Source organism: Rhipicephalus sanguineus, chromosome 2 (assembly GCF_013339695.2).
Source record: "Rhipicephalus sanguineus isolate Rsan-2018 chromosome 2, BIME_Rsan_1.4, whole genome shotgun sequence".
Classification (NCBI taxonomy): Eukaryota; Metazoa; Arthropoda; class Arachnida; order Ixodida; family Ixodidae; genus Rhipicephalus; species Rhipicephalus sanguineus.
In genome coordinates this window covers 61,202,117-61,229,843 of record NC_051177.1, presented here as the reverse complement: position 1 = coordinate 61,229,843, position 27,727 = coordinate 61,202,117, and the positions used below count along the sequence as shown (strand labels likewise).

Sequence of the window (27,727 nt, the reverse complement as noted above, 5' to 3'; positions counted from 1 at the left end):
TTAGTTGTGTCCTCTGTACGTTGGCCTGCTGTCAGTAATGTTATTTATTTTATGACCTAACTAACACGATGTCCCCTCACAGCTTCGCGCTCAGGGATCTCCTTCCAGTTCTTCTTTTATGTGCCACGTTTTCTGACTCAGCAAAACGTCTTTTTCCTTGAATTATTCATTGAATATAGTGGTCTTCGCTTGCCAAAAATGTTTCAGATTTAGCTTTTGTTGGGGCTAGCTGTTACATCATGGAGTAATAGGCAGTGCCGCAAAATTCACGATTGCACACAAGAAGGGCACGGACGAAGCGCATCTAACCACAGATTTATTGAAAAGACAAAAAAGGGTGTGTCCGTCCATTGCACTTACAGACAGACAGGTGGCATTTCTAGCGAAACAAACATAATTTTGATCGCCGCAGCTTTTTGGTCTAGCATTCTGATATGAAATTCTGTTGACGTAAAATTCCAAGTGAAAAATTCACGTGTTTTTACCATTGTTAGCGTTTATGTTTACCAACGCGCTGTTTGCCTACAATGCCCTTTCATTTTGTGTCTTTTCCCACCCTCTTTTTGTATTTTGGTTTCATTGGATTAGTTGTTTGATACGCTTCGTCTGTGTCGTTTTTGTCGCCCATCGTTGTGAACTTTTCAGCCCTGCCTACCTTATATTTAAATTCATTGATCGTCTTGAATATTTTTATTGCGATAGCAATTATATGGACAGTCTCGGCTGATTTTTGTCGTCGCCGGCCGCAGTCATTCACTGTATATATATATATATATATATATATATATATATATATATATATATATATATATAAAAGCCACGAAGAAAAATAATTCCGAAAAACATTCCGACGCGCGGAATCGAACGGGCGCCCTCTCGCTTTCCAGCGAGCGGCGTTAGACCGTTACGCCATCAACAGTACCATCTTTCCGCTTGCTAACGGCCAGCTATTTATATACACCATTTCCTTCAGCATGCTTTCTTATTCGCCACAAAGATGGCGCGACGTGCGCGCGTTGCACGCTTTAAAGATCATCGCCCCGCTCCTGCGAACGCCGTTGGTCTTCGCCCTACAGGGCGTGGCCGCTTTCGTGCGCTTATCTCGAGGAAAGAAGGGAGCGGCCGTGGGGGGGGGGGGGGGGGGGGAGTGGGCGGTTATATGTCTTGTGCCCTCCCCGCGAGGTCCGCGCTGAAGCCACACAGCGTACGAAGGTCACTTCGCAGCGGCCGCGTTTGCGAAAGGAGCGCGCTGTTCAAACAGAAATAAGTAACAACTGGACAGTTAGTTCGCGCTCGTCCTTTGTGTACATCTTCGTTCGTTTCATGTGTCCTGCTTTATATTTGAGCAATGCGCTTCAAGTGTCGAGCTGTGACGCCTGATAGTTCGCGCTCGTCCTGTGTGCGTTCTTTTCGTGCGTCCCTTGGGCTCGAGCGACGCGCTGGCAATTTCGAGCTGCTTTCCGCTCTTCGCGTTACATTCCAATTTATTGCTGCCGCATTCATTGCTTCGCCGTTGCGGCGAAATTGACTTTTTGTACAGATGTTTGCACACACACACACACACACACACACACACACACACACACACACACACACACACATATATATATATATATATATATATATATATATATATATATATATATATATATATATATATATATATATATATATATATATATATATGCAAGAAAATATAATTTAGCGCTCGATCTGAGAGTTTCATTACCCTATTTTGTCGCAAAAATTTAACAACTAATCAATGATATACTCGTTACGTGTAACCACAGTTCCTTGTTGACCATTTTCCTTGGGTTCTCTCTATGAAATATAAGAAAAACGATAAATTGGAGAAAAAAGTCACAGTTTCGCCGCAACAGCGAAGCAATGAATGTGATAGCAATAAATTGGAATGTAACACGAAGAACGGAAAGCAGCTCGAAATTGCCAGCGCGTCGCTCGAGCACAAAGGACGCACGAAAAGAACGCACACAGGACGAGCGCGAACTATCATGCGTCACAGCTCGACACTTGAAGCGCACTGCTCAAACATAAAGCAGGACGCATGAAACGAACGAACATGTACACAAAGGACGAGCGCGAACTAACTGTCCAGTTGTTACTTATTTCTGTTTAAACAGCGCGCTCCTTTCGCAAACGCGGCCGCTGCGAAGTGACCTTCGTACGCTCTGTGGCTTCAGCGCGGACCTCGCGTGGAGAGCACGACATATAACCGCCCGCTCCAACTCCCCCCCCCCCCCCCCCCCCCCGCCGGCCGCCCCCTTCTTTCCTCGAGATAAACGCACGAAGGTGGCCACGCCCTGTAGGGCGAAGACCAACGGCGTTGTCTTTAAAGCGCGCAACGCGCGCACGGCGCGCCATCTATGTGGCGAATAAGAAAGCATGCTGAAGAAAATCGTGTACACATTTAAATAGCTCGCCGTTAGCAGGCTGAAAGACGGTACTGTTGATGGCGTAACCGTCTAACGCCGCTCGCTGGAAAGCGAGAGGTCGCCCGTTCGATTCCGCGCGTCGGAAAGTTTCTCTGAATTATTTTTCTTTGTGGCTTTATATATATATATATATATATATATATATATATATATATATATATATATATATATATACGGTGAATGACGGCGGCCGGCGACGGCAAAACTCAGCCGAGACTGTCCATATAATTGCTATCGCAATAAAAATTGCAGTTTCGCCGGAAGGGTGAACCGCGCCCCTTAATGCTCGTTCACCCTTCGAAAGACGGGCGGGACATTTCTTCTCCGCTTGAGGAACCATCGATGGCAGGCCTCGCACTCGGGGTAATGTTATCGCATGCGCCCTCTGTGCAACGCAGATGGCCGGCTCGTTTCATCTATGCTTCAGGCGCGCTCGGCCCAGCACTCGCGTGCTTTTGCTCGCATGCATAACATACGATGCGCGGGACCGTGTCATGAATTAGGACTTTATGCGAAACATGACGGCGATGGCGACGCCGATGGTGACGGCAAACACCCACCGAAAGTGTCCATATTGTTGCTGTGACAATAAAAGCAGGAAACTTTGAGGAATATAGGCAAGAACCGGCGTCCCTGTGTCTAGTCGCAATCACGAAGCGCTCACTTTCACAGTCGAATTTTTTGTATTTTCTCTAAATCTTTCATTTCCAGAATGCTCCTGCCATGATCTTTAGATAATCGCTGGTTTTTAAAGCAAAAAAAATTGTCTTCACTCGATAGCTAGCTGAACGGCATCGCATTCTTTAGCAAAACAAAGAGGGAACAACGGTACCTCTCGTTTGACGTTGTAGAGCGCTCTTGTTCTTGTACCGATGAGGATGATTATCGCAATGGGTAAAGTAAAAAAAAAAACGTCGTGACTTCATAGCCCTGTGCGCTCAGAACTTTCCTCAACGACTTGGAAAGCAAGACTTGGTAAACGAGGTTTCGCTATGGCCGTTCCTGAAAGAACTCATAGCATTAGACAAACTTTTCTCGAGAGGTGAGCGTAGAACTTTCGAGCAAGAGTTTAAAGAAAAAGTGGAAAACATGGAAGTAGTTTTCAGGCGCAATATCCATACATCGTTTTCTTGACTTGCTTGTACGTTTTAATTTTTTAAAAGTGCGCTCTTTGTCTACGTGCGAAACGAGTCTCCTTTTAAGTCGGGGTAATCAGTTTTCACATGTATGCTAGAGAAAGTAGGCGCTACCATTGAAAGAAACCATAGCACTCGCATGAAAAACAAATTGAAGGCTTTGCCTCGCAACTCCACAATTTCGCTTGGAGACTAGAAAAGTTCATTTGCCAGAGAAAAAGCACTCAATCAGAGCGCGGGTGACGCCACATAGCTTTGCATTCGGGACCTGAACAGGAGAGCTATTGAATTGAAATCTTACTCCTTTGAGAAAGCTCGCAAACAGGCTGGCGATAGGCTAAGCTTCAAAGGTAAACTATTTTCCCGTAAACTGGCACTACAAATTTCCGCAGTGGAAATACGCGAGGATCATGTACATGGAAGAAACGTCCATCCACACAATGTTTTGCACAAGAGCTTGTCCAGAGCAGCTGTAAAAGCATCGTGATATAGCAGGGGTCTCAAACTCACCTCAGCTAGCGGGCCACATTCAAGGAAATTAGTCCCGCAAGGGCCGGGACAGTGTAGAATGTAGAAGCGCGAGCGGGGGAGGAGTCTGTACAAACTGTTAGCAAGCGTTCCAATTTGAAAGTAAACCGTTGCCATATCTCATATTCATATACGGGACATTTCTGAAAGAGATTTGGTGCCAGGATTCCAACAGCATGTCGATACCGATCATTCACAAACTTGCAGTGAGCTTAAGTTTACCATTTAGCGGAATACTCGTTAAGAAGGAAGTTTTCGAGGGAGATCCAATAAGTAGGACTGAGTCCTGTGAGCTAATAAAATGCCGATATTACAGAGTCTGCAAGAAATAGATTTAGTTGTGTTAACCCCAAAAGTTTAGTGGACCCCAAGTGTCGTGATACTCGGCAGCGGCACGTCCAATCAATCGCTGTGCCTCTCTGTCTCGTGAAGTAGACATCGCGCTAGCGCTGTTATCAGCAGTTGCCCTTCGGATTCGCTATGGAAGGGTCGCGTATCGTTCGCTCGGAGAAACAATTGACCGCGTATCTGCGTTGTCTGCGTGCCTCGCTGCAAATGTCGTCGAAAGACGATAGTCTTGTGCCGGCCGTCCTACACGAGTCCTCCTCCTCTATGTTGAACCGCCGCACCTGGCTTATAGCGTCGTATTTTCAGCACAGCCTAATAAACACGAGCATTTTCAGTGCAGCCTAAGAAACATTAGGGTCTTTAGAGTCACTTATTTATGTATTTTCTAGTAAAGGAACACATCTCCTAATACTTACGTATTGAAGTCGCGCCTCAGATATTCGTAATATTTGCTTTTTGATCGGCAATGCTCATAAGTATGAGCGGCCGTACCAGTTCAAGATGGCTGGTCGTTTAGAGAGTGGTTAAACTTTGGCCGGGTGGCTGAATCGGGTGACAGACAGACAAACAGCAAGACAGACAGACCAAAATTTCAGCGTTTAAGTTCCCCAAGATCGCCTTTAAAAACAGCGGGAATTGAAGAAGCGCCATTGGGCACAAAAGCGCGAATGGGCGCGAACACGACGTGAAGCCGCTGCCGCAGAACATGCAGACGCAACCGCTGGCTTCGCTATCTTCCATCTTCACTGTAGTGAAATGACTGAATTTTCGATGCCTTCTTTTTCTTGCGCAGGTTCTTTCCTGCTGAACTGGTCAGGATGCGAAGACCACCCCGTAGTTCGCCGTAGCATAAGCGACAGTTCTGTTGGACCCAGTTGAACAAAGAAATGTCAAGCCGGACTTGCGGTCAACGTGGCCTAGGTGGCGTGCCGCTTCCGGGGGCCCTCGAGCTTTCCGCCAACAATGAATCGACAAACGTATCCAGCGTGGTGGTGTTCCCGGACTCTGCAGTCTGGGACGGTCCTTTCGTGCAGCGCGTGGCAACACTCTCGGTCATCATGCTGTTCACGTTGGCCGGAAACGCTGCCATCGTCGCGGTGCTGGCGCGGCCGCGCGCTGCGTTGCGCTCCTCGTCCCGTGTCAACCTCTTCATCTTGCACCTTGCTGTTGGCGACCTTGCTGTGGGTCTCTTCACGCAAACATCGGAGATTCTCTTCGAGGTGAGCTAATGTCGACGGAGTGAGCTGCTTATTACGGGACACGTGACGAGCATGTAGATAGTTCGCTTTGTAATACTGGATCGTGTTCGTTTCGAGTGTGCAAACAGCGCTCAAGTGGGATATCTAAGCAATGTCAAAAACAGTGTGTAGCGAAATTTGTTGAAAAGACGATAGATATAGGTATTCTATGAAAAAGTATAAGTGGGCTTTGAGTGTTGTGAGATGTCGATTCTGGGCAAACACGCAAGGTAACTAAATATGAATATGAAATATTATCAGACTAAAGAGAATTTGTGCTTAAAAGGTGGTTCTTACGAACGAAGTAGCAATTCTCGCGAATGTGTACGTGTTGCAGAGCTAATAACTAAAACAACAATTTCTCACGATATCTTTCAACGCTGCAAAAGAAAAAATATACATTATTTACGCGAATATATAGTGCATTTTGTATTATTAGCTGATGGCGCAAACTTACGATCATCAAATGTTCAAGAACTTAAAGGACGCCTTTAAGAGCAGAACGCGATTGCGTAATCGGGCCCCATGCTCATTAAAGCGTGCCGCAGCGAAAGGGATGTTTATGCAAGTAACATTCGCCTTTTCAAAATATCCTAGAATGCCTAGTGCAAGTGAAGTTCCGAAGTTCTCCCTACACCATAATTCTTTTTTTTTTTCGCAAATAGGCGAAGTACCCACTAAGCGTCCGTTAGGTGCCACACGCCCCAGTGCAGCTGCACATTTCGTAATGGGTGGGCAGCTTGAAACCCCGCCACTCTTCGCGCAATTCACATCTATTGACGTCTGGTGTGATTCTGCAATTCTGCCACGCAATATTATGTGCGTCTAGACTGCTCCTACTACAGGACATTCTTATAATGTCGTTTTTTTTTACGTAGCAGTATCAAGCACTGGCATGGCTCCATGGTATAGCAACTGCTTGCCACGACGCAGAAGGCCTGGTGGTTCGATTCTCACTCGGACCAAATGTTTTTTCTTATTGATTTATTTGCACCTACCTTGAATTTTCGCTCACGGACAACGACAATGTTTCGCTCACAGCCAACTACGCCGACACCGACACCGGAATTTCTGCGAAAGGAGCTCTTTAACGATATCGCGTTAATATTGTCACGCCCGCTTCATGTTTTATTTTGATGTATTCGGGTTTGACCAGCAAAGACTGTCAGCAACGCTCCGCGCAAGCCGCACATCATTGTTCGAGAAGCTTCGCGATTATTGTAGATCGTTTTGTTAAGATTTCGCGCAAGACGCGAACACTCGAGCTTATTCTAGACCTTGCGCGACAACCAGCGATAACGCTGGAATATTCGACGTCACATGTATAAATACCGACGTGCTTCACCGCTTGTCAGTTGATCGACGGTCGACGCTCTGTTCGCCGGTATCAGTGTATTGCTGTAGTTGACCTTCAGTTTCCCGGCCACAAGTTCGGCCAAATAAAGAGTTTCATCTCTGACGTGCTGACTGCTGCCCTCGTCGACGTCACGGCCACGTGACAATATTCTGCAGATATGCATCGGCGCTGTGGGCGTACGCCACATCTGCTGCAGTGTCTGAAACATACATCGCATAGTATCCGGTAATTTTACTGCGATAGCAAATATATGGACACCCTTGGCTGTTTTTTGCCGTCGCCGTTTGTCGACGCCATCATGTCCCGGATATGTATATGTATTGTAGTGAAGAGAGGACAACGAAGAAACACACGAGCAATCTAGCAAGCAAGCAAGCCGCAGTGTCAAGAGTAGCAGGGGACTCCAGCTCGCGCTTGCCCGGATTTTGGCTTTTTTCAACGCGGTTTTTTATTGCCTGAAAATCCGCCTCTATTCATTAATAATAATACTGTACTCTGCATTCGGCCTTCTAGATATCTTTGAAGATGTGTTGAAGAACTCGACGTAACTTTGTACCAGTAATCAAAACGACGTAAAAGAGAGAGGACTAGTAAAATAAAAAAGGACATGGACAGCAGCGCTTACTTGACCCAAAGAAAGAATGGTGTTCCTGTTGGGTAAACACTTTTTTTAGCACCGAAGCTCGTCATTCTGTGAACACTAGCCTCGAACAAAATTCTGTGACAGCATTAGCAATTTCGCAGTGCTCTCCCCGCTTCCTGCCTCCATTTGGGTCGTAATGCCTTGGAGCGAAAGAAAAAGGCACTGCCTGTAAAAGCGAGCCTCTCGGTGCTATCAGAGCTGATGACCTTGGTAATTCTGACTAGGTGTCTTTGCTAAAGTTTGAAACCGCCGACGAGCAGTGAGACGAACTCTTGAACAAGGTTTTCCACACCTCCTAACATTTATGCTTTAGCTGGGGAAGCTTACGCGGACACAGTAGCTACGAAGATTATTGCTTCCAGTAATTCACGACATCGACTGTAAACACGTGTTCGGACTGTTTCAGGCGCAAGCGGGGATGCCCCATTTTTCAAATCGCAGTCGGGGAATGGGTCCACATAAGAAGCGCCATCTAGAGGCAAAGCGGAAAATGAGAAAGACAAAGCGACGAACCGTCGCGAAAGAGGCGCTTGTGAGCCAAGAACAACAACGGGGATAGGCGGATTCGCTTACTAATTACAATAACTTGCACGGTGTCTCTTTGCACAAGCAGACACGAACACATCTCATCCGATTAACACAAACATTTGATTTACCAATACTGGGGTCAAGGCGTAGCGGGTTTACTCCTATTACGCGCAAGCGTAAATGCCCCAGCTGTCAAATTATTGTGGAGTGTGTCAAAACCAGCTCGATTAACGTAAAGGTTCGTTACGGGCAATGGTCAAGGTGACAGCACCCATTCGATTGCGCGTCGCACGCGTTCACGGAGGTAAACGTCACTGTAACTGCTTTCTTGATCATTCAAGGGGCGATCACTTACGTTTCGCATACACATACACTTTCTTGAAGCTAAACATTTCAAGAGAATTACCTGTCTGGTTGAGAAAGTTGACGGGGGCTCTGAGAGTGACTCCGGCAAAAAAAAAAAAAAAACATTAGCCTGATATTTTGGAACCAATTCGGGGGGGGGGGGGGGGGGGCGTGTTTGTTCTGCACAGGGTTATATACTTCGGAAGTGGTGCTCTGGAACTTTTAAAAGTCCTTTTACAACATTATCTGCTTTCCATTTTAACCTGTTTCACTACAACGTGATATTGTGAACTCGAATACAATACGTCACGAATGCTTTTCTTACACTTATCATCTCGTTCTTTTGTTTTCAAATATCGCCCACGCACTTCGTGTTTTAGCTTAGACCTCTTACCGTAACTGCTATGTTTCCCTTTACTTTTGTAACTTTATTTACAAAGTTTCTGCAATGCCGTAATGGCATTACGAAAGGAGGAGAGGGGGTGCATATACAAGGTCGACATCGTTTATCTAAACTTCCAGAATAAAAGCCGGAAACAGAAGGAGAGTATAACAATAGAATCTTATCAATATACGAATATGACGACGTGCAATCAGTGCCACACTCTACAAACTACCATCAAAACGGTTCTTTGATAGCGGTTCGGAAAATGTTACGTTAATCGAGTGGAACAGTACACGTTCGTTGTGATACCATCGTTATCTCCGGTAAACTTCTCATCTCGGACAGCTTCTTGCTATCCTATAGTAGGGTGCTTATAGTACCCTAGATCGTTAATAATATATTAATACATCAACTGAGAAGAAAAAATCACACCATCTCCCGCTAAAGGGGACCATGAGACGACGCGAAGCAGCGTTTCGGCATGTCGAACCCTCGTTTCATAAGGGGAGTGGAGAGGGGAAGTGGGAGTGGAGAGAGAGAGTGGGGAGGAGAGGGAGCGGAGGGGAAAGAGAGGAGTGGACAGAAGGAGGGAAGTGGAGAGGGGAGGGGAGAGGAGGTGTGTGGAGAGTGTTTGCGCATGCACAGTAAGGGTGGTTATGCCACACACCACCTCCACCGGTTAGAACTCCGCCATAAGATGCTTCGCATCTAACAAAGATGGCTTTCGCCTTCGAGCCGTTTTAGGCAATGCAGAAGGGACCCTGTGAGTTTTCGTGCTACATTGTGGCAATATTTTCCATCGCTTGCACTAAAGTATTTCGTTGTCATCGCATGTCGCAGGTATCCGGAAGTTGGGTTCTGGGTCCCTTGGGCTGCAAACTGGTTGTGTACGTGCAAATGGTCACCCTCGCCTCGACGACCTTCATCCTGGCATCGATGAGCTACGACAGGTACGCGGCCATCTGTCGACCGCTCGAGTCGCGGTCGGGACTGCGCCGCGCGAAGGCCATGCTGGCCACATCCTGGGTCCTCGCCTTCATCTTCGCCATTCCACAGCTCTTCATCTTTGTCGAGGTGAGCTCTCTTTCGGTAATAGGTGGATGCGGACTCTCTCACGTTCACAAAGTTCGGGGCTCTGGCGAGCTTGTATAAAGCTACTGAATTGAACTAATGTGAAGGAAACGTCGGACAGAAATGTATTCAAGTCGTCCTGAAAGATAAACCTCAACATAGCAGAATAATAAATGTTGATGAAATGAGAACCGCAAATCAATAAGCGAGTACGATTTCCGATACAGTGTAAATAATTACTCAATACCACGCCGCCAGATATAGCGCAATTGGACCTTGTTACTGAACGATTATTAGACTCTATAGTGATATTGTCGTTCGTTACTTAATCACCAATAATGTGGACCCACGAGACAGCTCGCAATAGGTTCGGTATTTAAAATATGGCAAAATACTTGTTCCTCAGAGAAAAGTATATTTTAAGAGCTCTACTATGCACTTACTGGAGATTAAGACTATATACCATGCGCTTAAGAAATGTGAATTTTCTGTTGAATAAAACATGTGAGTGTTGTTCCCACTTTGATGTGTGACATTTCTGTCGCATCTTTTAGTCTGACACTTCAACTTCAGTCAGCCGAAACAAATATATACATTTTTTTCTTTTATAATGCTATGTGCTGAGGAAAAGTCAGTGCGCGCAGCAGTTATTCTTTGGTTTCGCAATCTAAGGTATGGTTGCGGTGAGATAAGAGAATGTACTTTAAAAAGGTTGCCTTTTTGGACATATTACCTGCCTCACTGTGGATTTGCATTTGCATCCGCCGCATTTTTTTTTCTTTTTTTTTTTGCCATAGACAGGGGCGTCTGTCCGCGTTTGCTTAGCGCTTAATGCCTCCGCATTGTTCATTGTGAAAAACGCCATACGTCTAACCATTTCAGACGGTACCTATGAAAAACTGTCTTAAAATGCATAAACTTTACACAACATTACTGCAGGGCATACTATATTCCATTGCAGCAAAAATATTGTCGTGATATGATGACTTAGGGTTTCTACACTAATTAATCTGAGTTAAATTGTAATTAAATATGTATTTATCTTGAAATTATTCATGTTCCGTTTTTGCAGACATAGATTCAAATCTCAGTCTAGAAATAGAGTGCAAATTTATTTTCGTTTACGTTCATTTCGAGCAAAGATAAATTGTACTTATGTGGCTCGTGGAAAGTGGCACGACGAATGACTCGCCGAAGATGGTAGTGCGTTCAGCAAAGCGATCGTACGCAGAAATACGCTGCAAAATGAAGTTGTATAACGACACATTTATTGCACGAGAGGTTCAATTCAGCCAAACCTCGGTGCATCTCTTTCATAGCCACTAACCAAGGCAACTAGCAAAAACAAGTGATGCGCACAGTTGTGTAGAAAGTGTCTCAAAGTGTTAATACTCAGAAATCATCATTTTAATGGGAAAAAATTAGAATTACAGTTGAGCGCAAAAGTGTAACCTCGCCGCCTTCTATTCCATGAAAACGAAAACTGGCGCTCAGTTGTACGAATGTCACACGTTTTCTCTCCCTTTCCAGCATTTTCTTTTAGCACTTAATCACGTAGAGAAAACATTTTCAAAATAAATACGTTTTGCTGAACACTTAGGTGTCACTGGTCTTTTCCAACGTACGCTTACTCCTCAATTTAAAGAAAGACCAAATGCCTTCATTTATTAATTAGTCGAAAGACACAAGGATATGTGCGACTCTACGTTGACCACGCGCAGCGCGTCAGTAAAATAGTCTGAAATGTTTTTTTACTATTATTATACGAGGAATTCGCTCAAATACATATGGTTAAAAAAATTTAGACTGACATGAACAAGGTTTTTTTCAAGCCTTTACTCATGAAGGTTCAGTAGCAATGAATAAGCCAAATGGTCTGTTACATATGGTTAAAAAAATTTAGACTGACATGAACAAGGTTTTTTTCAAGCCTTTACTCATGAAGGTTCAGTAGCAATGAATAAGCCAAATGGTCTGTTATCTTGGGGGTAAAGTCAAATGGAACATTTAGTTTTACAAGTAATTGAGCACCATTTTCCTCACAATCATAGCACCAAGAGATAGCTACAAAAGGCAATGTATGCCCGACTCAGACAAAGGTGCTTGACAGTTGGTAACCTTTGTAGGGTGGTGGTTTGCAGGTCCCTAATCGCACGTGAGAGCAGCTGCTAGGGCTGCTCCAGCCGAAAACATCCAGAAACAAACTTTATTATACTTTCTTTAGCGCACTTGTTAATAATCAGAGGACGGAAGAACGACGCGGACACAGAGTTTCCATCCTTTGTTTGTTAACGAGTGTGCTAAGACAGTGAAATGGATTACGAACATGCCCAAGCCTACGCTCTGTCAAACTTTATCTGTTCGTGAAAGGTTGCGGTGAACGAACGAGACATACGGGGTTACAAATGCAGCGTGTCCCACAGGATGGTGGGCGTTGAAGCCTAGAGGAAAGACTGCAGTTGAAAAGAAACGAACATCGTGCGTTCTTATTTGAATGTAGTGAACGGGTTATTCCGTCGGCCAAATTCTTTACCGGGCTACCCACCAGTTATGCTAGCACGTAATAATGATCTCCAAGGCGGCTTTGTGACCGCGTCCTTTGAACGCAGACATATATGAGTAAGCGCCGCGGACATATATCAGCTCCGCTGCGAACACCCATGGCTGCATTTAGGACTGCGAAGAAAAGAGGCCTTATACTCGAATGGCTTGTGTATTCCTTTAAATAATTGCTGCTAACAGCATTCATGAGCTGGCAGCGTCAGGAGATTCCCACCTGAGTCAGGTCAGTATTGGTTGCTTTGTAAAGACATTTTTTACTGTTTCGCAGAAACTTAGCATGTATTCTGTGAATTTTATAAGAGGGCTGTGCTCCCTTTACACACAGACATCTAGAGAAGGCTCAAAGCAGTCGAATAGGGCAGGAAGACTTCCCTCCTTCTCGCATACTGATATCACACATTGTATTTCAAACACAATTAAGAGCAGAACTTCAAGACCTCATCACAAGTAAAGGACAATCCCTGGCATTTACTTTACGCGGCCATACGAGTACAGCAGAGCCTATATGGTTCCGCCGTTCTAGCACAGCAAGTGCTTTAGATCGAAAACCTGTGCCATTACTGTGGATACATCGCGCGCGCGTGTATGTGTCTGTGTGCGTGTCCGTGTGTGTGTGTGTGTGTAAAAACACACATTAATATGTATGCACTTAGTGTTTGAAGTGCGAACTAGGGGCCGCATTTCGCTATCGCGTTCAACTCCTAAAGGCGAAGCTTAAGGATCCCCCAATTTTTCATTCTCTACTACGTCCGTATAGCGGTACTCCCATTATATATATCACAAATTTATGACAAAATTGACATCCAGGTGCGGTCGAAGGAGGGGCACGCCAGTCTACTATTCTTTAAACTGAAGTTCAAGGCACACATTGTAAAAGTGACAGATAATAACAATGGAGGAAAAACAATAGCAAGACTATACTGTATAAACTCCCAGAATTAACGTAGGGCAGAGAGAAACAATATGGTAGCAGGAACAGAAAGTTAGAACAGCTTTAAGGGAACGCAAAACAAAATAAGACAAACAGAATTCGAAACAGGAGCAATGCGCTGACATCTCGGAATTCTTTATAAATAAAATTTGCCACAAAGAAAATTAAGGGCAGTCAGTATCGAAGGTGGATAGTGGTCGATTATGCAAACAACTGGCTGCACATTTGAGCGCTCCTAAAGCAAAGGTCTTAACCATTTCCAAGAGAAGCGTGACAAGGATCTCAGCAGCTTACAAAGAGAAGGAGACAAACGCCTTTGTCATAAATCATAGAAATATTTATTACCACATTCTCTTATGATGAATCCTCACCAACAAGCCCAGCATTCCACCGTTTTAAATATATATACACAGAAAAACATGTGTGTGGCAGAGTTGCAAGATGCCTTCTGGCATTGTGAAGGAGAGAGCTTGGCGAATTCATGTCTAGCCATTCGTACTACTGTCAGTACATTTAGGGTTGCGCACGTTGGGAAGCTGCATGGACAATTGAATTGAATTCATCTGAATTCACTTTATTTTTCGTCTGCGTTGCTAGGATGGCAAGGCAGAAAAGCCGCAACCAATAGCTTGAACTAAACATGGCCGCCTCATGCGCAAAGTAACTTCGTTCTGGGTGGACAAGACAAACAGTAACGCACACGAATGTAGTGCGGCTTCTTGGAAATTGGAAGCTCTCAAGTCCTTTTCAAGGAATAGCGCGCGATAAAACTATAACATCAAGAACAAAACACGGAGTGAAGCCCGCGCAAGGAATAACCCACGCTGAGTGCCACGCAAAGCAGCCACAGCGCTTCGTCGTCACTTTGGATGTTTAGAAAACGCGACATCCCAGGGCTACAAGATGCTTCGTCACGTGTCGTAGGTGGGGCCCGGATTCGCGCTTTAACTCGCGCACGGCTCGTTCTGAAAAAAACAACAACATAAAGATGCCGTGTTCAAACAAGTAGCTGTGGATGTTTACTTAAGGACATTTTGTGTAACGGCGCCTTGGAGGGCGTCACTTTTGCAGAATGTCGCTTTAAGTGTGGGCGTAATAGCGAACGAGCGCACGTGTACCGTCTGAAGTAGTAGTTATTGCTCAAATACGACCGGCAGATAAACCCACAGGCACGCCACGTAGGCAATGAACTTTTTCACGGAGTCTCATTTCAACCTGACTATAACAATCAAGATGTTATTTCGAAACGCGCCACGATCCGTTGGTACCCACAGACTGCAAGCCTACTCCAGCTCAAAGCACTTTCTTTAAATGAATACTGACGAAATAGTTTCACCTTCTGTACTTTCAAACTAGAACGACACAGTGAAAACTGACATGTTAGCGCAGCACTTGAGCACTAAATAGGCTAAAACAAAGCATTCATTCACCGCCTAAATGTCAACGCTCTCTGCACAAGCCGTAAGAAGGCTCGCCGATATGTAGTGGTGTAACACGCTTCCTAAAACGTGAAGCGTTTTTGGTGTGTACTGCTGGCGTAATACCTACTTCGTTGAGAACCTGCCTCTGGAGGGTGCTATTAGTGAAAGGCTTTTAGTAACAATATTTCTTAATTTCTCCGCCAACTCGAATGCCGAAAAGTATGCGTCAACAGCTCTTTGCAGTCCTTTTTTCCTGCGGCAAACACTACAGTCTAGCTGACGACTGCTTTTTTTTTTTTAATGAGCCAATTGAAATGTTATGAATTTGGCTCGTTATTGGCGAACCGTGGTTTAGTGGGCTTTTCTCGTGCGGCGCTGAGCATAGCAGCATAGTCAGTGTTACTTGCAAACAATATATTACAAAAGTTGTCAATGAAGAATTTGCAGCGTTAGCTGAAAAGAGCTCATCTAGGCAAGCGCGCCGACAATTCGGATAGATATTGATAGAACACAAGCCCGGTGCAGCGCCTTCTTAAATTCACTAAACTTGTTCATGTGAACGGTACACTTCAATACTCAAAGGCATCTTCTCAAGATCGCGTAGAAAATTTCTCGCTAATCGTTAGGAGGTTTTTTGTGCTATTCCTCTTCTTGGAAAAGCTTGGGTAGATATATTACGTTCTATTCGTTTTATTTATTTTTTTCGCGGTAACAAAAGGATTAGCTGGGCCGGCAGAAACGAAGTTGTTCTCAGCGGCAAATTATAGAGTGCACGTAGGTTAGAAAAAAAATGGCTCTAAAGCCTATCATTTTGCGGAATAATTTAGGTACAGTGTGCTCAGACGACCATGCACAAAGTACGAAGTTATGTCGACGTTCAATGGAGACTAGAGTCACTGTGCGGAAAGGCAAGCTGGACTAAATAATTAACGAACACTTAATAGGTTAAATAATAATAAATATTGCTGATTTATTTATGTAGTTTTTTTTTCAATACTGCCCCTCTAAACAGAGGTCATAGCAGATACATGGGCAAAATAAATAATACAAGCATGTTACAGGTGTTACTCGGTCCTGGAGCTTTCAAACACAGCTTCAAAGACCTTCCAAATAAACATTAAAACAGGATGACGCAAGAAAATAAAAGGCAACATTTTGACTACCAGCTTTTACAATATTGACATATGATACAAAACAAAGGGCCAGCGTAAAGTATAGCGATGTCTCGTTACAGGTGCAGACAGGGGTGACCGTGTCAGGCCAGCCGCACATGGAGTGTCTCAGCGTTGGCTACACACGCCATTGGCAACGTCAGCTCTACTTCTCCTGGCTCACACTGTATATCCTGGTGGTGCCAGGACTGCTGATATCGGCCTGCTACCTGCGACTGCTACGCGTTGTATGGACCGCCTCGGCACCGGACGGCGCTGGCTTCCTTGTAGCGGCCGGCTCTAAGGACAAGGACCAGATCGGCGCTAGCTTCAAGTCCAACGGCAAGGGTCCGCCACCGACTCTGCGGCGCTGCACGCAGGCACATCCGCTGCTGCCCCGGGCACGCGCCAAGACGCTGAAACTCACGGTAAGCAACGCTGAGTGCCTCCGCGATATTCCGTCGATACCGTAACGGGTACAAAACTGTCAGGCCTGCGCGGAATACGCAGTACAGCCGCAGCGACTGCAGGCACGCACGCAGCCAGCATTTTTTTCTCGGGGCGGGGAAGGGGTGGGGGGGGAGGGAGGGGGGGCAAGCACTAATTGTTCGAAAGAAAGTCTTTTCATGACAAAATGAAAAAAATGGTTGCCCGGGAATATAGAAAGCGCTGAATTATTAGAAGAAAATACGAACAAAGTGGAATGCAGCACAAGAGGCGAGTTAATCCGCGATGGAAAGCAGGTTTTCGACACTGCAGTAGAGCTAGTGCGTGTGCACCAGAAAGAATGCTTTTCAACCAAATAATCTCGACCAAGAAGGGCTACTTAAAGGACCCCTGACAGCGAAATTTTTGTTGGTGACCTTTTTGCTGTAATTTGTAGCTTTGTGTCTGGTAATCTCTAAATTAAATCGTAAATGCTCTAGCGTATCGTACAACTAATTCTAGCGTAGTTAATTGTGGCCATTTTAGCATCACTTCAAAACGCCCGCCTAAAAACCACAAGAAACTGGCGCCCCATGCGGGTAATGCGGGGGAGCGTCAAAGACCACGTGCACTCAAGCTGTGGTGACGTTGACAGCGCGGTTTTCAAATCGGGCCCCCGCGCGCGGTAGAGATTGAAAGTATGTGGGTGCCTTGGTATGGGTTAAGCGCGTGTCCCCTCACGAAAACTACCTCGAGAGCAGCCCGACAACAGAGCCAGAGGGGTGAGGAACAATAGGCCTCGCCGGGTGCCAGTCGTCGTATTGTGCACGTGCGCCCCGCAAACCTTCTCTGACGTCCACAATACTTGCTTTACTCGTGGAACGTCACACGGGGCCTCTATCTACGTCATACCAGGATGTCGCAAGGTGCAGCCAACTCAAGTGAGCACTCACGCTTACTTTAAAACCAAATTAAGATATCTTAAAGGCAACGTTCGTCACTAATAATCGGTCAGGTGTGCCCCCGTATACAGGAAAGTCAAACAACACAAAGATCTCGAGGTTTCAATTTTGGTGTCAGGGGTCCTTTAAGTGACAGAAAAAAGGAATGACAAAAAAGGGGGTGGGGGGGAATCCAAGGGAATCAGACGCCCACTTACGAATGTGCGGCAAAAAAAATGTCGGACGCTTTCTGGCACAACGGAAGCATATGACAGAACAAAAGCATGAGAACAAGAAGCGACGCGTTAACTCGCATAGTGACTGAGCGGCTCGCCTTTCCCAACGAACGGCGGCAATCCATTGCTTCCGTCGCTCTTTCTAATGAGGCCTTGCGTTAAATATAGTAACACCTTGTTACGGGCGAGTTTTTGTAGGTTTTTGAGCTCCCCACCCCACAGCAATTATTATTATACATCCCTTGAAGTTTAGACCACCACAGATACGACGAACGTTGCCTATTTCCTTACGGTAACATGAACAACGCGGTAACAGACGTACAACGACGTAAGTAACAACGGGAGTCGTCTGCTTACTTTCCCGAGAGTGATAAGAAAGCTCGCCACCTATGGCGCTTCCGTCAGCGCGCACTAGGCGTATAACTGGAGAGCCGCATATCCGCTCGAGCAACAGGTGGGCGTCCCAACCGTAACAAATTGTTTACCCCGCTTACTCCTTCCGCCAGCCGGGCACCTGCACGACGACACCGGCAGCGGACAAAGGGTCGTGGGGTTCGCAGAGGCGCCGGTGGTGTCCGACGGGTTATTGGGTCATCGAAGCCATCGCAGTCGATACTGTTACGAATTGGGGTTTTCGTGACGATGAAAGCCGGGAGGTTTGCGTGCTGATGTAGCCGAAGATCGTACTTATCGCTGAGGAGCAGGACAAGGAGGCAAAACGTTTACAAAAACAGTAACAACGTTTATAGCAGGTATAGCAGGTAATAGCAGGTAATAGCAGGTAATAGCAGGTTATAGCAGGTTATAGCAGGACAGAGCCTGCCAGCACGACCTAGTCGGCTGGGGCGTCTCTCTAACAACGGACCAGGCCGGTCTTAAATAAGGTCCCAGTCCATTGTGATGTGACCCTCCTTTAGGCCGCAGGTGTTGACGCACTTTTAGTATGTTGACGTCCCTTTAGGTAGCAGGTGTTGACGCTCTTTTAGTATCTTGACGTCCCTTTAGGTTGCAGGTGTTGACACTCTTTTAGTATCTTGACGTCTCTTTAGGTAGCAGGTGTTGATCCCTGCTTCCAGGTCGCCGGTGCGGGCCCTTTTCTTGGTCGCAGGGCAAACGCTGACCGCGATGCCGTGAACTTCCAACGAAGTGCAGGTGTTTGTTCGCTTCCCCGTTCGGTCAGGTGCTCTGGCACAACAATACTAAAGTCCCCTTTTCCAAGCTTTCGATGTATACAGTGCATTGGGCTGACTCCCTCGGTGGACGGTCTTTGGCAATATGTAGAGAACATGGGTTCGTAGGCTTGTGAGTCACTCGGATGCCTTCTTTTTGAGAATACGGGAGATGGTTTCGCTGACGCCTTAGTCATATGAGAGAGTGGGGTGTTTCTATTGCGGTGTTGATTCGCGGGCCGGACGCTGAATTTCTCGGCGAGCGTTGCCGTGCTTTCCGAATAAAGGATCTTCGGTAGCTGTTCTTAGTAAGTTCCTTGACTAGAGTTTGTTTTTCATTTGTTTAAATGCGCACGCCGCTACATTTATTTGTGCCTCTATACTCTTGCGTTAATGGACGGAATTCGGGGGGGGGGGGGGGGGGGGTTAGGGCTGGGCTTCTCCTTGCCTATGCGCCTGCCTGCAGGGTATCCGCTACGCTACAAATCATAATTTTTGCGAAGTAGGGAAGCAGCCACTGCACCACTATTCTTAATTCTGCTGAGAAGCGGGGTACCCGCTACACATCCGTAAAGCATTATGCGCACTTTGTTGATGCCGTGGCTGATGGCGATGAAGAGCTATGGCTGAACTCTTTTTAGTGGGTGAGAAGCTTTAAGCCACACACTCGCTGCGTAATTCGCATTGTGTGACGCCTGGGTGTTATTTCAGTCTCCTACCACGCTATATTACATATGTTAACGAGATTCCTTGCCCGAAATGACGTCTGTACAGGGTCTGTTTGCAAAGGAGTTTGAAGCACCGGCGTGGCTCTGTGGTACAATACTCGACTGCCACGCAGAGGGCCCGGGTTCAAATGCTATGCGATTCGGGGTGCTTTTTTCTGATTTAGTCCTTTCTCACGTGGTGCCATAGCGGTTACCGATACCGGCGGTGGCGGCGGCGGACAACTACATCGCCAAAAACGGCTGATTTTTGTGATCTCATTACAGCTTTCCCTGTATTACAAGCGGAATTATGGATAGGAAAATAGTGGGGGATAAAGGCACAGATAGGAGCCGAAATACAATGAGCGCGGCGTCTATCTTTTCTATCCTGCACCATAGTTGAGGTAAGGTAGGTTACACATTTTCTACTAAAACTGTATCTTAATAGGAAAACCCGCAAGTACCACGGTAATGGATCACCGGTTCCATCACTTCGTTACGCCCCCCTGCCGCCTTTATTAGAGTGTGACAACTAGGCCGCACAGTCGTTTTGTCAGTTTTCCGTGATTTATTCTACGTAAACTTGGAACGTACCGTATTCAGAAGCGCTTACTTTCACGAATCATTTCTCACACTTGGTAGCAGCCCTGCAAATTCAACCCGACACTCTGACCTAATATGACGGTAAGCTAAATTGGCCTAATAAACGATGCCGTTGTAAATGGCCTGTACAGTGTACTTCACATTCCGAAACCTAACTGTTTTATATTCAGTAGATCAAACATCAAGTGGACCAAGTCTCCAAGGCTTTAAAACTTGCAGCACTTTAAGGTCACCGTCACAAAGAAGTTTCCATTGACATTCATATGAACTGCACACTGCAAGCGCTAACTGTAGCGAGTTAATTTGCCCGAGGGAGAACAGTTTGACCTGACGCGTTTAGTTAAAGCACTGAAACATCGAGACAGATTACATTTTTTTTATGAATCGCAAGCCCCGTTATTTTCCACTGAACGAGCCTACGCCTTATTCTGTTTTATTGACAGCATGATTCACTGTTTTACAGGACTGATATGAAATAGTAAACAAGCAGCACAGAAATAGGAGAATCACGACAACTTGAAATGTTGACAATAGGCGTCCAATTCCATATCACCGCACATTTCCAAGTTTTGTTGGCGGAAGCATGAGCTTGAGTTTACTGAACTATACGCAATCAAACTATACATCAATCCATTATTTTTGCGTATCTTCTCAAAACACTTCTGAAAGCTGAATAAATGTCGCGTACATCCTTTACGATGACCGCACGGAAGCTGATACGTGTCCAGCATTTCTTTCCTATAATACGGCTAAGGTCAATCTCTCAGGGTGACGCGTGGAATACCAATACGGATTCCGAGAAACTCGGCTTTCACGCATGAAACCTAAGTGTTGGTTGACACCCCGTTCACTTAGCCTTTCATGTCACGTATGGTGTCTTATGGGGCTGCATCCCCGATGGGCTGAGAAATACGGTATCATAGTGTTTCCGGTCCAAGTGCTTTTCAACCCTTATTCCGGGCTTCAAGCTGAAAAGACGTAACCTTCTGATGACGGTGTTTTCATAAGCGCAGCAAGTCACTTCTCTCTTTGTGATGCTGTTGCTATATTGGTATTGCCTTGATTTTTAGTAAGCCCTTTTCGTTAACTGTGAATCCTTAACTAATGCCCAACCTAACTTGTGACAATATTCTAGAAAGGATCAAGGCTTGTGGTGTGCCATTTCGTTGCGAAACTCTTGTCGTTTTATTGCCTTTTTTTTAGTTTTTAGAGCACAGCTCTCAGGCACCCGTTCTTGCGTTGAGCGGCGCCTCCGTCGTCGGCGTAACCAGATAGACTGAACGTGAAGCGCTGTGCCCCCCCCCCCTCCCCGCCCCTTCTTTCTTAAATGTGGTCTTCTTATACGAAGTAGATTGGCAGATGCCACTAAAAGAATTTCTTTTCTTATTCTTTCAGCCGACGCTTTCCATCCCTGAGAATATTCACGAGCCCACTTAGATCTGAACACGTTTTAGTTCACACCGGACGATACACTGTGGTTAATGTGTTTCTATTTGATTTTCGCTTTAGCAAGCTCTCTCTATTCAATGTTGAAATACACTGCATAATTGCTTCGAATGACACCAGACGTTTTCTCAGTCAAATTGTTTTGTTTTTCTCTTCTTTAGTGAGCTGGCACACCTGTGTAGCTTTTCATGGCATACATAAATACGTTGTGCAGATACCTAGTGTATTCTGTGGATATAGCATTCTGCGCATTGCCCACTTGGGAATTCAAATCATATTTAGGCCCTCATTGTTTTGCATGATTAGTCTGTTCACTTATACAAGAGCTAGAATTTGTCTCCAAGCTGCGGTGTGGGTTCGAAGGAACGTTGTGGTGGGGTGCTCCGTGTTAACTCCCTAGAGCGTCTGGGATTAAGCTACGCGCACTTCGACCAAACGTAACCTTTATAGCAGTTAGCCCCGGCCATTCCTTACGTGTGGCCAAAGTGAATCGGAATAGAAGCCGTTAAATATTTGGCCAGAATCTTGTCTGGCTTGTATATTGCCCAGTTTTCATCGCAAGGTTTTTTCAACGTGCCTTCCTAAACCAGCTGTCATTCCGTCCTCCATCACGTAGACTGTGAAGCGGGCTTCACGTCGAGCATTGAGGTGTTAGGAGAAGCCACAAGAAGTAGGAGGAAGTACCGCAAGCACAAAAGTGTTATAGAAAAGGAACGCATCTACAACACAAAGGGGAGTAGTGGCCTTTTGTTTGAAGCGCGGGCTGGGGCACTGCGAACACTTGTGTACCGCCGCCGATTCGACGAAGCTACCGACGACACGAGGGCTTTATGCCGGGTGTGTGAGCGGGAAGAGGAAACAACCCCCCCCCCCCCCCTTGTGCTACGCTGTACGTTTTTGTGCTCCCGCCAGCAAGAGGGCACTACTCTGCCCGAGGCACTGGGGTTCGCATGCACGAGTGACACGGTGCTGCACGCAGGCGATGAAGCGGCTGGTGCAGTGAACTATGCAGCAGTTCGCACCACCAAAGCAAGGCTGGTGCGTTGGTGGCGAGCGACGCAGCGGCAGTGAATTAGCCGTACAGACTTATTTACGGTGCTGTGTGTGTGTTTATTATTATTATTTTTTTGTTCGCTGGCTAGGGCAAATTAATCTTGCCCGCCCGATACAAAGAGAATGGCCCCAAATCATCATCATCATCATCAGTGAGGCAGATGATTTCTTGAAACAGGTGTATGAACAAAACACCGTGCTAAGCAATGCTAAGTCAAAACGACTGAGCCGCTACGGTGGGCAAAGCAGTCCATCTTGTTGCGGAGGATACGCTCGGCTCCTGTTTTCGGGACTCCTTAAAAACATGAGTTTTCCGCAGACGACCTGGAGTAATTGCTTGATTTGAGCGCTAGGTGGTATTCTACAGAAATCAGTTTTGTAAGCATGAAAAATACATGACTCTTTCTTCACTGGCTCAAGGCATTATTTTACTCTCCTCGCTGTCCAAACATATCTTTTCCAAACGCAGAGTAGCAAAGCAAAAAAAAAAACTTGGTTATGCTGTCTATGCCTTTCCTTTTTCTGCTATCTATCTATCTATCTATCTATCTATCTATCTATCTATCTATCTATCTATCTATCTATCTATCTATCTATCTATCTATCTATCTATCTATCTATCTATCTATCTATCTATCTATCTATCTATCTATCTATCTATCTATCTATCTATCTATCTATCTATCTATCTATCTATCTATCTATCTATCTATCTATCTATCTATCTATCTATTTACAGTTGCGATAGCAATTTTATGGACACTCTTCGCGGGTTTTTGCCGTCGCCGTAGCCGCCATGTCCCGTATATGTATACATGTATAGCTATATGAAAGCTATAAAGAAACACAGATCAGAAGAAAAAGTCACCGCCCAGGCACTCCGTACAGATGGTTAACGAGCGAAGCTTAAACGTGCGGCCCCGGTATTTAGCAGTGAGTTAATCTCGATGGTGTACTGAACCCTTTGTCAATTATTGGTTACGTGTTTGTGTTTGTTAATGAGTTTACACACACGTTTGGCTGGTGTTTACCACAGTGTTTATTTCACACGCTGCACACTGTGCCTCGCACGATCACCGTGATCGAAGAGTGTAATGAGCGATTCATTTTGTTTAGTAATGCGTTAAGGTCGCTGAACCACAGGCTGTCGCAGACGTTGCAGCCGGAGCCAATGTGGTGCTCGAGAAACTCCCGCCGAAAGCGGGCGTCGGCCCCGGCGAACACGTTGTCGCCATTGCCACGTTGACGCAGCTCTGACCGCACCGCCGCTTCCTCGGCTTGCCGGTGTCGTTTGCGTTCAATCTCTCGATAGCTCGGCGTCGTGGTTAGCAGCATCCGCCCGCCATTGGCACATGCGTTCCGCTTCGCGACTTAGTGCGGCTTGGCAGGCTGCCGGATAATCGGTATGCAGTTGCTGCTTGCGCTTGGCCACACGGGTCTGTACGTGTGCCCGGACTGTAGCATTGGCCCAGCGAAGACGAATTTTCTCACGGTTCAGCTGTCAGTGCTGTTCTTCGAGAGTCGTCAGCCGTTCGGGAGTTCGTGCGATCCGTCGCCTACCCATGTTGAAATCGTAAGTTGAAAGTGCGGCGCGCGCGCGCTCGGCGTCACGGCCAAGGTATATGTAAGCTAGTAGCGAAACTTCCATAAAAGCCCATGTGTCAAGTAGTTGGTGGCTCGTTGCCAACGTCGCCATCTACGTATGGTGGGGACAACTCACATCAAGCAATAAATACATAAAAGTAAAATGTGACGTCACAACCGGAAGCGGAAGCGACGTCGCGTACTTGCCCTACATGGCGCCAAATTGAATTTTTTCAATTGCTACCTTTTAGATGCTTTTGATAACTAAGAGATTTTATTGCGCCTTTATGGCTCTAAGTTACGTGTGCGAGAAGAAAAGGAAGATCAACAAGAAATTTTGGGAAGAAAGCTTGTTTTATTAGCAAAATAGTGTACTTCCAGTGTACGCCAAAATACTTTGCAGATGAAGAAATTACGATACAATGGCTCACGAGCACAATATCACAATAGTTCGAAAACGCACGATGCCCAATCGAGGAAAACTACTGGAGCGAGACAGCAGCCTTGAAAGTATCACTTTGGCAACAGTACAGTACAGCGTTTCTTCGCTTAGCGTGCCGCATTCGCCGTCGCGGAAGGCGAAGGCACGCCAGCCGTGTGCCAGCGGAAGCAGTCTGCAGTCACAGGAGCGGTTACCTGCACATTCTGTGAGTTAGTTCAGCTTCTATAGAGTGTCACGCCAGTAAACAACGCAAAGAAATAACCTACGGAAAATACACACGAAAACACCGCGCAAAAGTGAGCAATGCATTGTTGACCCGACAATGCGCCGAAGCGGCCCGACTAAACACAAGCCCATATAGCAGACTGCCTACATACGCCACCCCATTTACCGCTTTCGACCAAAAAAATGAGCCAATCAACAATTTAGCCAAGTGTCAGATAAATCGTAAACTAAATTTCTACTCTACACTGACATATATAAAATTACAAATATTCGAAAAAAATATTTCACTGAGTTTTTGGTTTTCGTTATTTGTACCCTTCTCACCTAGTTGCGCTTCAATCGTACGGGGGGGGGGGGGGGGGGGAGACTTATGTCTGTCGCAATAGGTTTCCGACCACTTATCGTTCGAAGTTTCGCGACCGATATAATTTGAACTTGTCATGGCTGCGACGGAACGAACCACGTCACTGACGGCGCAGCCAGTGCCGCGCACGCTTGGATGCGACTTAGAGACCGACGTCACTGACGGCGCAGCCAATGGAGAAGTTCCTGGCCATATCGGACAAACGAATTTTATTTTCGCCTAGGCATATACAGTTTCGCTGTAAAAGTTTTCGAAATCACTGATCGGGCGATTAGAACCTGCGACCACTCGCTTCTCAGCGCGCCGCGTTAGACAATTCTTCCACGCGCCATTCGTCCTCCAGTAAATTAACCTTCATCAAGAGCCAGCGCAGAACGGACAACGGACAGGAAAGGGAACATAGACGAGCGCTGTCTTCCAACCGTAAACCTTTCTTGTCCCGTGTCCGTTCTGCGTTGGTTGTTGAAGATGGCTTAACAGCTAGCCCAATCTCAAACTTTCCTTCAGTACATTAACGACGAGCTATTTATAAACACCATTTACCACTGGCGGTACGCAGAGCTTGGACATTCTTCAGCGTGTTCACTCACCAGCGAGATGGCGCGAAGGGTGCGCTTTAGACGCTACGGTAGCTACTATACTAGATACATCGGGTGTTGTGGAAACGAGACGGGGTGGAAAGACACGAGAGACACGCACAGTGCTGTGCGCCCTGACGATATGCATATTTATTATTTATATTTATTTGGCTCAAGGACCCATAGCTAGTACACCCGGTACTAAAGGTAATTGGACACACATATATCACAATCATCAAAGGTCGTCGCCTCGCTCGTGCTTCGCAGGATTTAGAATGCGCACGCCAGCGTTTCCAGAAGCGTTGCGCGCGTCTGACCTTTGCCTTACAGGGCGTGGTCGCCCATGCTCGCGCGCTTATATTCTGAAAGGGGAGGGGTGGTGCTTTCTACGTACGTCTTGTGATTTCATCGCAAAGTTTGCGTTGAAATTATAGACCGCACGTAGGTCACTTCAATCGTCGCAGCGGCCGCTTTTGCTAAAAGAGTGAGCTGCTAGCTAGAAGAGCTAAAGTAGGAGGTTACTAGGTTGTGCGTAGTCGACAGTTGTAGCGCGCTGCTCAAACACAAAGAACTGTGACAGTCGTTAGTACGCGCTCGCCCTGTGCGTTCCGGTGCGTTCTATTTGTGCGTCTTTCCTTGTGCTTGAGCACTTCAAGTGTCGAGCTGTGACAGTTGTTAGTTCGCGCTCGTCCTGTGTGCGTTTTTTTCGTGCGTCTTTTGTTCATGACCTGCGCGCTACAAATTTCGAGCTTCTTGCCTTTCTTCGTGTGACTGTCCAATTTGTTGCTATCGAATTCATTGCTTCGCCCTTGTGACGAAACTGCAATTTCTTATTTATCTATTTATTTATTCATTTATTCCGCTACATTTCCGGCCATAAAACATTGCTTTTTTTTTATTACTGCTCGCAGGTATGCATCATAGCGAGCTTCCTGCTTTGCTGGATACCGTACTTCGCGGTGCACAACGTGCGAATCCACAGCCACTATTGCATCAAGGTGCCACGTGCCATCATCGTGTTTGCCGAGACGGTAGCCTTGCTCAACAGTGCCGTCAATCCCATATTTTACGGCCTCTTCAACGTCCATATCCGCCGCGGACTTTGCGAGATTCTGTCGAGAGCTCGAGGCAGCAGCCGTCGCCGCAGCTGCTACTACGGCCACGACTCGACTCTTCGTCAGCGAGGCCGGACCACAGCCCACGCCGTGGCACTCACGACGAGCACCTGCGCTCCCGACGCCAGCTCGCTCGCAAGCCCCGCCCACCACAACGGCCGCTTGCTGCAGCAGCTGCAACACGATGAGCAGGATAGCGTACATCTAGGCAACGTCGAGGAGGTGCCATTGGTTGCAATCAACGGCAACGCCACTCCACCATGTGCAGTGTAACATCTGAAATATGGGGCGGCAGTGTACTACCACTATGAAAAGAAACGCGAACAGCGAAAAGCGTGGCTTTTGGCGCAGTCAACTCCGACATGCACGACTGTCGCTAGGCGAACCTGTGCTTTCAGGCGGGAGTCACCGTAGGGCTAGAACCTTGCTCTGGATGGCGCTATCGCATTGCTGGTGCTTATAAACTATCAGTCATGTCTAGCACTGGAAACGCACACGCGGTGCGATAGCGCCAGCCAGGGTGCTATGCAGGATGGCCCGAGCTTCTCGGGAACATGAGTTTGCTCCGAACTCGCACTACGGCGTTCATGGCAGGAAGACAGTGCAGAGCACGCGACAGCAGTGTTGATAAAAATGGCTGCAAGAACGGGCATGGTGTCGCAAACGAATGTGCGACATTTGCGGCGGTTTTATAGGAAACACCGCGACCGAACGTGCCAGCGCCGCCACTCAGTCAACATT

General features: G+C 46.4%; 1 protein-coding gene across 1 annotated transcript; it reads left to right on the top strand.

Annotated features, from left to right (window-relative positions):
• The first annotated feature begins 5,352 nt into the window (after nucleotides 1–5,352).
• LOC119381628 (annetocin receptor) lies at nucleotides 5,353–27,260 on the top strand. The gene is made up of 4 exons (XM_049412846.1): nucleotides 5,353–5,685; nucleotides 9,802–10,035; nucleotides 16,181–16,525; nucleotides 26,783–27,260. Exons 1-4 carry the CDS (start codon nucleotides 5,353–5,355, stop codon nucleotides 27,257–27,259), a joined length of 1,389 nt encoding a protein of 462 aa, XP_049268803.1. The 3' UTR covers nucleotide 27,260.
• Nucleotides 27,261–27,727: the final 467 nt, after the last annotated feature.

Bases quoted from the DNA above. Each gene is read 5' to 3' on its own strand.
- LOC119381628 (XM_049412846.1), top strand. From the start codon at position 5,353: ATGTCAAGCCGGACTTGCGGTCAACGTGGCCTAGGTGGCGTGCCGCTT. The intron at 5,686-9,801 runs GTGAGCTAATGT...CGCATGTCGCAG, and splicing joins CATCGGAGATTCTCTTCGAG to GTATCCGGAAGTTGGGTTCT. The intron at 16,526-26,782 runs GTAAGCAACGCT...TACTGCTCGCAG, and splicing joins CCAAGACGCTGAAACTCACG to GTATGCATCATAGCGAGCTT.